Raw genomic sequence first — 14,080 nt, 5'->3', positions numbered from 1 at the left:
AGCGGGTGTAACAAAACCTCATCAGACCCTCATTTTTATGCTGACCCCATTATACAGAGCAAGGGGCACTCAGTAAAAATTATGGCTAATAAACTTTTTCTTCCAAGGCTACGTAGTGAAAATTTGGAATTCAAGACTGTAGGAGGACACATAGTCACCGCTGAGATTTGATTCAAATAGCTGGAAATTTTTGGCCAGGTCCAAAGCTCGTTTAAGTCAGTGGAAAATTTCCAATTTATTTTGATGGGGTTTGGCTCAGACTCCTCATGAGCAATAATATACTTTGTAGTTACACATGCCAAGGGGGAAAAAATAACATTCTTCACGGAATGAGCAAAAGCAGAGATGACTACCTGTTTCAAGAAGGGAGTCTTTCTTTCATGTACAGCCTTGAAAATTAGCTTTAGTACAAAGATTTTTACCTTAAAATTAGAAAGCTTAACTTGACATTTGAGCTCTGAAGAGCAAGTGCAGAAATTTCAGAATCCCTCTTGGGAATGCCCCCATTTGACATTCCTAGACACTTAGCCCCAATTTGCGAAGAATTCCTGTTACACTTTTTTTTCATTTGCCAGAGCAGATTAGAGTTGCACAGATTCATACGTGGTTACCTTATATGATGATAGTTGCAAACCCAGAAGCAGTTACAAATTGCAGGCAAGCATATGTGTATCATAAGTGAAATTCTCTCTCACACACAAACACACACCCTGTACAAAGAGTGAGTGAATGAATTTTGTGTGGGAAACTTCACTGCAATCTCAAGATTGTGAATTATGGGCCACCTCAGCAGTCAGTCTGCAGCTTTAGACTAGGAGCCACAAACTCTGCACAGTATTATATTCAAGGGATTGCAACTGCCATATCTACAAAATCCAAGAGCAAATGACTCTGGGGTTGTCTAACCACGATTCTCTCTCTACGGCAGCCTCTGTTTAAAAGTGCCCCCCTCCCCGCCTTTTCCCCAAGGCAACCACTCTACAAATAACCTGATAGACTTTCAGGAAGTAAAGCTCAGCAGACAGCAAACAAATAGTCGGGGTCAGCAACCACATGTCCACAGGAAAGATTAACATTGGGCTGCCTTGGAGTTTTGTACTAGAGGCTGATGGCTAACTGGGGAGATTCCAGAAGATTGCTGCCTTGTTCTCACCTTGGTCATCATCTTGTGGGCTGGGAGGCAGCCAACGGAGAATGAGTTCCAAAGTCGGGGATCCTTTTCTGCAACAGCAACGAAGGGTCCTGTGGCACCTTATAGACTAACAGAAAAGTTTTGAGCATGAGCTTTCGTGAGCACAGACTCACTTCATCAGACGCTGGTCTTGGAAATCTGCAGGGCCAGGTATAAATAAGCCAGAGCAAGGGTGGGGATAACAAGGTTAGCTCAGTCAGCAAGGGTGAGGCTTACTACCAGCAGTTGATCTGGAGGTGTGAACATCAAGGGAGGGGAAGCTGCTTCTGTATTTAGCCAGCCATTCGCAGTCTTTGTTTAAGCCAGAGCTGAGGGCATTGAATTTGCAGATGAATTGTAGCTCAGAAATTTCTCTTTGGAGTCTGGTCCTGAAATTTCTTTGCTGAAGGATAGCCACTTTTAAGTCTGCTACTGTGTGGCCTGGGAGATTGAAGTGCTCTCCTACAGGTTTTTGTATATTGCCATTTCTGATGTCTGATTTGTGTGCGTTTATTCTTTTATGTAAAGACTGTCCAGTTTGTCCGATGTATATAGCAGAGGGGCATTGCTGGCACATGATGGCATAATTATATTGGTAGATGTGCAGCTGAATGAACCCACGATGGTGTGCCTGATCTGGTTAGGTCCTGTAATGGTGTTGCTGGTGTAGATATGTGGGCAAAGCTGGCAACGAAGTTTGTTGCATGGATGGGTCCCTGAGTTAGAGTGACTGTGGTGCGGTGTATAGTTGCTGGTTAGGATTTGCTTCAGGTTGGCAGGTTGTCTGTGGGCAAGGACTGGTCTGCCTCCCAAGGCCTGTGAAAGTGGGGGATCATTGTCCAGGATGGGTTGGCTTTTGGCCCTGGTCAGTTCAGTTCCACAACTTGAGTGCAAGACAATCACAGTTCAAACTAATTACTTTGGTAAAATAAAAAGAAATATTGGTTATTCAAATGACTAAGTTCCAAATCATTCAGCATAATAGACATTTTAACATGCTTTTTAATTTCCCGAGGAAATGAGCATGCAGTCAGTGCAGACCCTAAGCTATGGTGTCATGTGCCTACAGTGATCTGCTGTATTGAAGAGGAACCAAAGCTCCAGGGGATTTCAAGGTTGCCTGAATAAGAGAGAATTTTAATTGTCCTCATAGGGAGGAATTGATGGGTTTTATAAATTTGAGCTGAGTTTTATGTGTTACTGCTCTGCAATCAAGTTTGTCTAAGGATCTGGGTTCTATATCCTGACTTAGGTGGAATCCCCATACTCTTCTCTCAGGCTGTCTCTACACTACAGCGATCATTCGAAAGACATGCTTCTGGAAGAGATCTTCCAAAAAAACTTCTTTCAAAAGATTGCATCCACCCAGTCCCTGCTCTTTGAAAGAATGGGCCAGGGATCAAAAAATCCAAGGACTGCTCTTTCACAAGAATGGTCTGTGGAGTATCTACACACACTTTTTTTTTTCAAAAGAATCTTTTGGAAAAAGGTGCTCTTCCTCATCTGGGAGAGGAAGAGGACCACTGGAAAAAAGACCGGGTTCTTTCTATTTGAGATTGAAGGAGTGCATTTTGTGGGTTGCATTTTTGTCAGGGATAAGAGGCTGTTGACAAGAGGGGTTTGGTCAATGGACCCCATCTACAGGGTTTGTTTTATGGCAACTGAAGCCTCTGCTGAGACAGCAAGCACACAAGGGTATGCAAATGAGGTGCGTGATTTGTAAATGAGCAGCTCATTTGCATTGTTGAGTGCCCTTATTTGTGTGACCCTGCTGGCAGTAGCATTCTGTGTTGAAGTAGCCAAAGAGCTATTCTGAAATAGCTTATTTCAAAATAATGGTGCTACACACAAAAATGCATTTTGAAATAGCCCTTAGCTATTTTGAAATACAGCATCTGCAAACACAAAACCTATTTCAAAACAGAGCCATTGAACGCACTATGGTTTATTTCAAAATATGCTCTATTCTCTGTCTTAACAGTACCTATTTTGAAATACAGTAAAACCCTGAGTTACACAGAGGTTGCATTCCTGCAACCCCCACGTAACTCAAATTTTCATGCAATTTGGGGTGGGGAGCTGTGAACCAGGCTTCCACTTGGTTCCCAGCTCCCTGCCACTTGCGGGATCTGGCTTCTTCTCCCTGCCTTCCCCCAGCTGTGAAGCTGTCAGCCTAACAGCGGCGCCACTGGGGGAAGGCATGGAGAAGGGGCGCTTAGCTGCCTAAAGCTGCTAAAACCCTTCTCCCTGCCTTCTCCCAGTGGTGCTGCTCAGCTGCAGGAAGGCAGGAAGAAGGGGCTCTTAGCCTGCCTAGGCGCCCATAGCTGTGGGCAACTAGGCAGGCTGACAGCCGCAGAGCAGCTTCAAGTTGTGCTTAACTCACGTTAAAGCAAGGTATGCGCAATTTGAAGCCGTGTATTTGGAGGGTTTACTGTAGCTATTTTGAAATAGGTGCTATTCAACATGCAATGAGGCTTTCCAGTTTCAAAATAAGCCAATCGCTATTTTGCATTATTTCAAAATAGAGGTTTCATTGTATAGATGCTAGGATAGTTATTTCAAAATAATGACTTATTTCAAAATAACTTTTCTGTGTAAGCCCACCCTTAATGCCACACTTATATACCAGATCCAAAAGTCATATCTTTTATTGTTGCTTTAAATAATAAACAGCTTTCCCAGTACATTTCAGCCTAAGCTTCTGTCTGTGTATGCTTTCTAGCTATAGGACCATTTTCCCAGTCTCTAATTGGCTCTTCCCAAGAAGAGACTCCAGCCCTTCTTTAACCCTGGTTGGAATTAACCAATTCCAGCTGCATGATCATGAGCCATTATTGTCCATCTTCCTGTAGAACACTGGACAGTAGAATGACTCAGTGGAAGAGCCTCATCTCCTCCTACCAGCCTATTACAAAGAGATAACTTTAGGGAAAACAAAGGACCCTGTTGTACATCTGAACTGAAGAAGAGTAGCCTCATTCTGACTCCAGAATGGAGCAAAGATTTCTGTATTAATGAAAATCATCTGATTTTAACACCAGCTGATGTGCAAAAGTTATACTTTAACATCCTTGTTATAGCAAGTTAAGGACTTGAGCAGTAAAAGCAATGAACAAGTTCACTTGACGGTTCATCACTGATCGGTGCTGATATGTCAAACCAAGTAGACTCCTTTGTGGGAACAGGTCAATAATCAGCAAATTAGGTACATGATTACCCTGAGACAACAAGATGCAGTTCTTGTCTAAGAGCCCTGCTGAGATTTAACTTTCTCAGTATTACTGTTTAGCAAATATTCCAAATGTCGAGTTTAGTTAGTCAAACTAGTCTAGCTATAAACCCATCCAGAAACAGCTTGTAGTACCTGGGCTAAGGAATGGACCTCTAGAGGAGAAGCATACAGTCAGTTATGCAGGCTGGTGTGGCAAGTGAGCTAGAAATAAAAGACTCTATTTTCAAGGCAGATTTTTCTAAACTGTGTACAGTACAGCTGTATAACAAAATGTTCAAAACACCCTAAAAAAGTGGCCCTTAGGTGGTGGAAAGCAACTGGATAAAAGGCTGCACACTGCAGATAATATTTAGAGAAGAAATGATAAATCTCTTGGATTTACCACGTATATGCTGTTTATATACTGATCCAAGCAAACATTCATACTGCTGCTTCTCTGCAGACTTTGCACATGACATCATGAAAAAAGTAAGTTTACAGAAATACTATTAGGAATGCCTGGCCAAGGCAATTCACCAGAGCATATTGCATCCCTTTCCAACGCAGGATCTTATTTGCAAAAATCTCTCTCTTGCCTGGGTGAGTAAATCGTTCATGGTTCCAGTTAGAAGTGGGACTAACGGAAAATAATTTGAATAGTAGGGCAGCCATGATGCTTTGTGTCTAGCTTCATAAATGCCATTGATATTTTCATAATTTGTGATGCTCCCAGTAGTCACAAATCAGAATATCATTCTCATCAGTTCATTGTCTGTTATATGTCAGGCTTTGCTCTGCCTTATGTTGCTTACATTATGTCACACTGACTCATACGTGTTTAAATGTTAAAGCAAATTTTTCATTGGTTGTCAGCTTGGATATCAGATGGCTGGTGGGTGGGTATTTTAATGCATAAGCAACACATTGGCTGTTTATGAAGTACTAATTTTAAAACACTTTGCAAACAAGTTTTTTTTCTTCCCAACACATGTTGTTCAGTACTTGTGCTGAGTAGATTTTTGAAGTTTTGGCATGAGGATAAGCTCTTGCCACAAGATCTAAATCTATATCTGGATTTTGAACACTTGTGATGTTGAGTTTTTAACTGCATGTTTTGGTTCAAGCCATTAATAAAGTAGGGTCTATTAGGGAAAAAAAAGTGGGTTTACAGGAAGCTGTTTCCTATCCAGCATTCTATTACTCAGAACTCTCAAATACCCAGCATTTTAACCATAATTAAATTTTAGTTACATTTTCCTTAACTATAGTATAGTGAGAGTAAATACAAATAAACACAGCAAATACAGTACAAGTTTGCAGTGTACAATACTACTGTTGTTGGTAAATAAAGTTCTCAGTATACATATTTGTTTGTTTCTTAATATCTAATCTTGTTTTTCTTTAGTGTTATGCATTGCTAAGTATCTCTCTCTATGATCCAGAATTTTGAATATCCAGCAATCTGCCAGTCCTGTGGCTGTTGGATATAAAAGAGTTTACTGTATATCCCAATTGTACCCACTCTTAAGTTACATCTGCACTACGGCAATTTATCAACAGAACTCTCTGTCAGGAGAGATCTTCCACCAAAACTGTCAATAGATTATGTCTATGCACAAAAGCAGATCGGAAAAGCTATCTGCTCTGCTGACAGAGAGCAGCCAGACTGCCTGGCCACTCTCTTGACAGAACAGCCAACTGGAAGAGCAGGAAACAGGGCTGCCTTCTGTCGATAGATGGCCCCCCCAGAGCATCTACACAGCTTTTTTGTCAACAAAAACTGTTGACAAAGATGTTATTCCTCATCACGGAGAGGCAGAACGCTGTCAGTGGAAGTGCCAAGTTTTGATGACACTGTCAGCAAAATGCATTTTGTGTGTATATGTTCTGTGAGTTTTGTTACTGAAATTCTCTAGTGTAGACATAGCCTGAGAGTTTGGTTCAGACTCGTCTATAATTTAGAAGTACACCCAGATGTCTGGCTTCAGAACACTAAGTGCGGATGTACAAAGCTATTTTGCTAATTCACTCTGGTTGCCAGAGCAGGTGAGTCTGATTAGTTATTCCCAGAAGTGTGAAAGAAAGGAACAAGATGCTCCAAAGGAAACGCTGTAGGGACAAATTGCTCAGGAAGAACACAGGTTTACATTGAGATCTGTATGTACAGACTTGCTTCAGGACTCTCTTCAACAGGGTAAAAAGAAACACACACCCATGAAAAGACTAAATTCGAACAACTAACCCATTATATTGAGAGTGGGCTGAACCTCTCACCTCTTTACAGGAAGTCTGATCTGCATAAAGCATTCCTCTCATGTCTGCAATATCTAGCCAGAGTCCTACAAGGACAGTGCTCTCATGAATTTCGTGGTGCTTTTTGTTTCTGGATAGCCTTTTGTCATTTCTGAATTCAAATTCATCCTCAGCCATGAACCACAGAGGGGCATAAAAATAGATAACAGCTGAACTTTCAAACCTATATAAAGATTCTATCTGAGTTGTAACTAGTGATGTGTGTCAGTTCTTAATACGCCTGAGCTGGAATCATCCCTAGCACTATGTGTTCTTTGTATGATAGCAGCCTGCACAATTTCTTTCTGATGAGCATAGGTGCATTTACTTCATTCCTGTGCGTGGGCCATGTCTCACATGCTTATTGGCCTATGGGTTGCTTTAGAGCAAGTGTAATACTGTCAACAAAATGTTGTGAAAACAGTCAATCATTGAAACAGTAAAGCAACGTGATGCAAAATAATGATGAGTTGTGCATATGGTGAAGCAGAGCCTGGGGATTGGCCTGTTGCCTTGGCAAGACACATTGCTCTGTAATGTATTTGTTAATGTCTCTATAGCTCTTGTCAGCTGTATGGATAGATAGGTAAGTTTCAGGTCTGGTTAAGGCTTCTACAGTAGGAAGCCACGTGGCAAGTCCACACTCAGCCAGAATAAACACTGTCTAAGCCAAGCCAAAATACACAGGGACCCTTCTTTCTCTTTTATGTCTCCTGAGCTGCGTCTACACGTGCACGCTACTTCGAAGTAGCGGCAGTAACTTCGAAATAGCGCCCGTCACGTCTACACGTGTTGGGCGCTATTTCGAAGTTGAAATCGACGTTAGGCGGCGAGACGTCGAAGTCGCTAACCCCATGAGGGGATGGGAATAGCGCCCTACTTCGACGTTCAACATCGAAGTAGGGACGTGTAGACGATCCGCGTCCCGCAACATCGAAATTGTTGGGTCCTCCATGGCGGCCATCAGCTGGGGGGTTGAGAGATACTCTCTCTCCAGCCCTTGCGGGGCTCTGTGGTCACCGTGGGCAGCAGCCCTTAGCCCAGGGCTTCTGGCTGCTGCTGCTGCAGCTGGGGGTCCGTGCTGCATATACAGGGTCTGCAACTAGTTGTTGGCTCTGTGTATCTTGCACTGTTTAATGAAAGTGTGTCTGGGAGGGGCCCTTTAAGGGAGCGACTTGCTGTTGAGTCCGCCCCGTGACCCTGTCTGCAGCTGTGCCTGGCTCCCTTATTTCGATGTGTGCTACTTTGGCGTGTAGACGTTCCCTCGCTGTGCCTATTTCGATGTTGGGCTGAGCAACGTCGAAGTTGAACATCGACGTTGCCAGCCCTGGAGGACGTGTAGACGTTATTCATCGAAATAGCCTATTGCGATGTCGCAACATCGAAATAAGCTATTTCGAAGTTGGGTGCACGTGTAGACGTAGCCCTGATCAGGAAGGTAAAGGGGATATGCCCAGCAGACATTGTTTGTGCTGGGGGTCTGTTCCTCTTAGAGCCCCTCAAGCCAACAGTCTGCCTTCATCCTTCCCCTGCCCTCATTCCCATTAGTGCTGGTCATTTCTGAATGGGATAGAAACTTGCCTTGAGTGAGCTTCCATGGGTATTGACCATTGTATGCTTGTACTGGAATTTTAATATTGTGGCCCTCAATTGTGGACCTTTCTGGAGCTCTGAATTCATCTTACTGAAAAGTTTTAAGGAGGACTAATGCTTGTCTATTGAGTGCTGTTACGGGTAAAATTGTAATGACATGAACAGGCTTGCAAAGGGATCAGCCATCGCATGAGGAGTCTGGGGACCCTGCAGCTACAGCTGCTTCCAGCCCTTTTAGCTCCTCCGTGCTGTTCCTCTTCGATCCCAATGACCGCTGAGCCTGCCCGGCCATCTGAGATAGAATCAGCATCAGACGCTGGGGAGGCAGAGGAGCCTGCCAGCACAAGCCGAGCAGAGCAGCATGTTGCCAATGAGAAATGTCAGCTTTTATTGCTACTTTCTTCCATGTTAACTGTCAGTGAGCAAAGCTTTCAAAGAGCAATAATTTTTTCTGAGGTTGTTGCCCCACTAATAACATTTTCCAAGAGGGTACTGAGTCCCTCTTTAACCTCTGTCTCCTATAACATTGCCAAAGCTGGTCAATTTTATGGTCTACAAACAAGTTTGTTATCATTTATGGGCTGAAAGTCACTGGCATGTCAGAATTGTCCAAATCCCTCCCATGTATTGGCTTATCCCTAAACTCACTAATTTAGCTGAATGATTCTCCCTAACCATGTGCCATGTAAAACAGGTTTAGCTAGAATAGCTGTCGGATATTTTGTTTAGTCACTTCTTGTTCTTTCACCCTCTCTTCCTGCTCCCAAAATGCATTACAGAAAGCAAAGATAGTCCAGTGTGTCCTAGGAAACTGGGGTACAGGTCCCTGTTATATCACAGAATTCCTTAGGCAAGTCACTTTAGTCTATTTTTGCCTCAGTTTCCCACCTATGCAATGGGGATAGTAGCACTGTTATGCCTAATGGATGAGCTGTGAGGATAAATACAGTAAATACCATGAAGTTCTCACTTAAGTGCACCTGATAACAGGCAGGCCCATCCCATGACACTACTATTAGTCCCATGGTCCTGGAGACTTAAATTTCATCCTCTCCTACAGAAGTGAATTTATTATTATTATTTATTCATTCATTCATATTTCCCCTTCTTTTCAGTAACACGGTATTAATTATGGGAATTGAGCCTTCAGCACGCAACGACCTCTTCAGGACAATTGTCATATTTTGAGTTCAGGACTGCAATTATTTTTAAACCAACGCAGAGTGTTTCTTTTCTTCGAGCTATCACCAGTCTGGCTGTATGTGCTAGTGATAACAGAGGGAAATGCAATAACACTTCTGGCAAACAAGAACATACTATTACTGTATTTTATTGAACACATATGTCTTGCTTTAGACACATCTATCTCGATCTAGTGTTAGATAGATAAATGTGTCTAAAACAAGACATGCTTTCATAGGGGACTTGTTATATAGCTATAAAAACATTAGATATATTGGTTTTGGTGTATTTCTTAAGGACTTCCTCGTGTAGAGGCTCTGGGGGCTAGTGGGTTGAGCATCAAATCAGCCTGAGAGTTCTGAAATCACAGAAGTTAGATATAAAAGTCTATGAGGTCATCTGGTTCAGCTGCCTGCCTATGCAGAACTATTTCATTTTGGAGATTTAACTAAAGTTTCTTCCAATCTTGTTTCAAATATACCAAGCTATGGAGTTTCCCTGGGGAGATTATTCCAGAAACTAATAGAGCTCACTGTTGGGAAGATTTTCTTGACACTATTGTTAAATTTTCTCTTTCTTAATTTCATCTCAACCCTAGTAGCATTCCCACCCTGCTCCATGCTAAATAACACCTCTCGTTGCTCGGTGTTTTCACCAGGGGATTGTTAACATGTCCCGCCTCTGCTGAAGGTTATCCAAGCTTTGCATCTTCTTAACTCAGCTCCTCCAACCCCCTTATTTCTGTTGCTCTTTTCTGAACTCCCTCCACTTTGCCAGAAGCTTTCTGGTAAGGTAGAAATACGTCCTTGCTCTGTATGGTGGTGCTTGTGCAATAAAGTTGCTGTACGGGTACAGAATGGGGTACCTTACAATAGGCAAAACTAGTAACTTTTTCCATGGCACAGTGAGGAGACTTCCATTCATTAGGTGCCATGTCTGAGATTTCTGTGTATTTTCATAAAAGGGACTACTACAGATGATTGATTTTCAGTGAGTGAGTGTCTTCTAAAGTGTGATTTTTGTCATTTGACTATTTGTACAAGAACCTGTGACTTGCTGTGCAGGATCTGAAGATTAAGCCATCACATCTTGAATCTTGCCTCAGTGGCCAATACCTCATGCTTCAGCGGGTAAAAAAATTGCTATAATGTGCTTGCGCAGCTGAACAAAGCAGTACATAGGGAAGATTCCTGGCCTCTTTGAACAATATTCTTATGTCCTATAGCATGAGATCTTACTAAAGTTTGCATACCTGCTGTTTGTGTTGGTGTAAAATCTATTCAGTATTCATTTTATATAAGAACAGACAATGTAACTAATCAGCAACTTTCTTCAAAAGCCCAGGCTTTGAAGGACTTCTACTTAAACAGTTGTCAACCTTGTTGCCGAGTGCAGACACTTAATTCTATCTGTATCACATTATCAGAAAGGATCAGAGTCATAGTTTGCTGCCTGACCTGTCATGAGAAACTAAAAGCTAGTTTCAAATTGCCACACTCTCCAAAAAAAGTTGCAGGGGAGGGTATTTAATGAATATGTGGACAAGGTAGTGTGTCCATTTTTGATGTGTAGCATCACTCTAAACTCAGACCTATCTTTTTCTGTTCTACCATGCAGTATGATTTCATGGAGCGTTTGGATGGGAAAGAGAAATGGAGTGTGGTGGAGTCCCCCCGGGAACGTCGAAGTATCCAAACCTTGGTTCAAAATGAAGCTGTCTTTGTTCAATACTTGGATGTGGGCTTGTGGCACTTGGCGTTTTACAATGATGGCAAAGACAAAGAAGTTGTCTCTTTCAATACAGTTATCTTAGGTATGTATGTCTGTTTGCTGAGCATTTTCCCTCTGTTTGCTTATCTTTATTAAGTATGGGGGCCTGCTCTCTCTTGTTGTACATAGTTTGCTATAATCCAATAATATTGCATAGATATTGAGTGTCAGTAGGAAAAGAGGGAAATCTTTCCGGGGGTAAGTTGTGGATGCTTTTGTGCTGGCTGTATTGAAGGCCAAAATCTATGATCCTGTTAATATTTAGCTGTCTTTCAAAGAGAAATGAATGAATCCAGAGGGTTTACAATGGACAAACCTTATAGCTACAGATTTTAATAATAGTGGATATAGTTTTGCAGAAACAACTGCAGTCCCATTGGCTGTTTGGAGTAGTGTTTCCAGCTTCCCATTCATACAAAGCCAAACACCTGTGTAAGGTTCTCTGCACCAGGGCCGCACCCCTGCTCCCCAGCCCTCACTCTCTTCCACTGGGCTGGAGCATGGGGTGAGGTGCAGGAAGGTGTGAGGGCGCCAACTGGGAACATGGGATCTCGTGTGGAACCAGAAATTAGGAGTCCAGGGATTGGGTGCTCCACGGCGGGGTAGGGGATTAGGGGGTAGGTGGGCGTGAAGGCTCCAATTGTGAATGTGAGCTCTCGTTTGGAGTCATGTAGGAGGAGGTTGGGGTGCTGGGGCAGGGAGTTGTGATGCAGAAGAGGATTCATGGCACACCCCTCATGGGGCTCACACTGAAATTGTCGACCAGGGAAGCAGTGTGCAGCATTAGCAGGAGACTATGCACCAAGACTGACAGACAGGAGTCAAAGCCTATGGATTCAGGAAACTCTGGCCCTGATTTTGCTGGGCTTGGATGCTAAGTGGGTGAGCCATGCCCACTTACACATAGCTACACCCCTGGTTCCCAGCAATGGGACCTGTGGAAGCAGCACTTGGGTAAGGTCTGCTGCATGTCTCCCCTGGGGCCACCTATGCCTAGGACCTGCTTCTGGGAGCTACACAGTGGAGCCAGGGGGTCTGATATCAGAGGGTGGCTGTGTTAGCCCGTATCTGCAAAACAATGAGAAGTCCTGTGGCACCTTCTAGACTAAGAGATATTTTGGAGCATAAGTTTTCATGGGCAAAGACCCGCTTCGTCAGATGCAAAGGAGGCTGATTAGGCTCACTGTGCTGCTGACTGGATTTTTAGCAACCTGGTCAACAGTGCTGACCAAAGGTGCCATGGTCCCTTTTCAACTGGCTGTTTTGGTCAAAAAACAGATGGTTGGCAACCCTAATTTGGAGATTTTCAGTGTTAGCAAACCCAACTATCAGCAGTGCATAGCTGAGACTTCATCACTGAAACTTTGCAAGAGACTTATGTGGTGTCATGGTTACAAGGTGAGCTGTGCTTTAAAACCCTTTTAGTTTCTCCCCCCTCTTTTAGAGCCCCCTCACAAGTGATGTTGTAGCTACTTTTCCTCCTTGCTGGGTGTAACTGTATCACCCTTTGACTAGTTCTGTGGGCTGTACCTCTGTTTACCAATCACACTAACCTACAAGATCTGTACCAGACATTCATAAATCTGAATTTCCCAGTGGGAGAAGTGAAAAAAACAAATCAACAGGGCCAGATGAATACCCAGAAACCAACTACTCCAAGATAGGCCCAAAAAAGCCAATTACAGAATACCCCTTGTCATTACCTACTGCCCCCAACTCAAAACACTGCAATGCATCATTCAAGACTGACAACCTATCCTAAATCATGATGCCACACTCCAGAAGGCCCTAGGTAACAGGACTATTCTTTCCTGTAGACAACCTCCCATCCTTATCAGAATTCCCATGAGCAACCACAGGCTATGCTGCAATAATACTGATCCTGGAACTTTTCCTTACAATAAGCCCTGTTGCCAACTTTGTCCACATATCTATTATGGAGATACCATCACAGGACCTACCCACTTTAATTACAGAATCACAGGCACATTCTGCTGTTCCTCAGCTAACATCATATATGCCATCATGTGCCAACAATGTCCATACAACACGTATGTACGACGGACTGCAGTCTTTGACAAAAAGTGAATGGACATAGAACAGACATCAAAAATCTCCAAATACACAAATCTGTCAGCCTGCACTTTAATGGAGTGGGTCATTCTGTTAAAGACCTGAGAGTTTGTGTTCTATTGAAAAGGGACTTTAACAACCATCTAGAGAGCGAATGCTCAGAACTAACATTCATATTCAAATTCGACACATTAACAGGAACGGCAATTGCCTGACCCATTATAAGGACTCTTTTACATACTTTGATGTTTTATCTAACTCTTAACTTCCCCCCCATTCTTCCCTCCAATCCCTCTGCTGTTCTGATTTGTCAACCTTGATAACATTTTTTCTGATTTGTCAACCTTGATAAAAATTTTTGGACCTCTGTGCTTTATATATTGAGTCTGTTCTGGTAAGGCTATAGATCTGAAGAAGTGAGTCTGTCCCATTAAAGCTCATCAACTAATAAATTATTTTGTTAGCCTTTAAAGTGCTACATGACTGCTTTTTTGTTTTGATAGACTACAGACTAACATGGTTACCTGTCTGTCACTAACCTGACAGGTGCAACTAGCTTTAGCCCCTATATGCCCTTTCTTCTGGGGGCCCTTACCTAGCAAAATGATTAAAGTGATTCAGAACAGGTTCTAAAAACCAAAATGATATACATGCAGCCAATGTTATAGAACACACAGAGCAAAGTGTTAAGCCAATAGAGGCCTAAGCACATATCACCCTTAACCTTAATCTTTCCTTGCAAACTTAAATTCCATTCCGCCTGGTTCCTTCCATCTGTGGAGAGAGAT

The 14,080-nt window shown here is 42.8% G+C and overlaps 1 protein-coding gene across 1 annotated transcript in view; it reads left to right on the top strand.

The window, feature by feature from the left end:
• TENM2 (teneurin transmembrane protein 2) overlaps window positions 1–14,080 on the top strand; it is a 1,128,689-nt gene that overhangs the window by 936,395 nt on the left and 178,214 nt on the right. The window contains exon 10 of the mRNA XM_075010154.1: window positions 11,067–11,262. Within this exon, the coding sequence (XP_074866255.1) occupies window positions 11,067–11,262 (196 nt within the window). The remainder of the gene's footprint in view (window positions 1–11,066; window positions 11,263–14,080) is intronic.

The sequence above is a fragment of the Carettochelys insculpta genome, chromosome 15 (assembly GCF_033958435.1).
Source record: "Carettochelys insculpta isolate YL-2023 chromosome 15, ASM3395843v1, whole genome shotgun sequence".
Lineage (NCBI taxonomy): Eukaryota > Metazoa > Chordata > Testudines > Carettochelyidae > Carettochelys > Carettochelys insculpta.
This window is presented reverse-complemented; position numbering and strand designations above follow the sequence as displayed.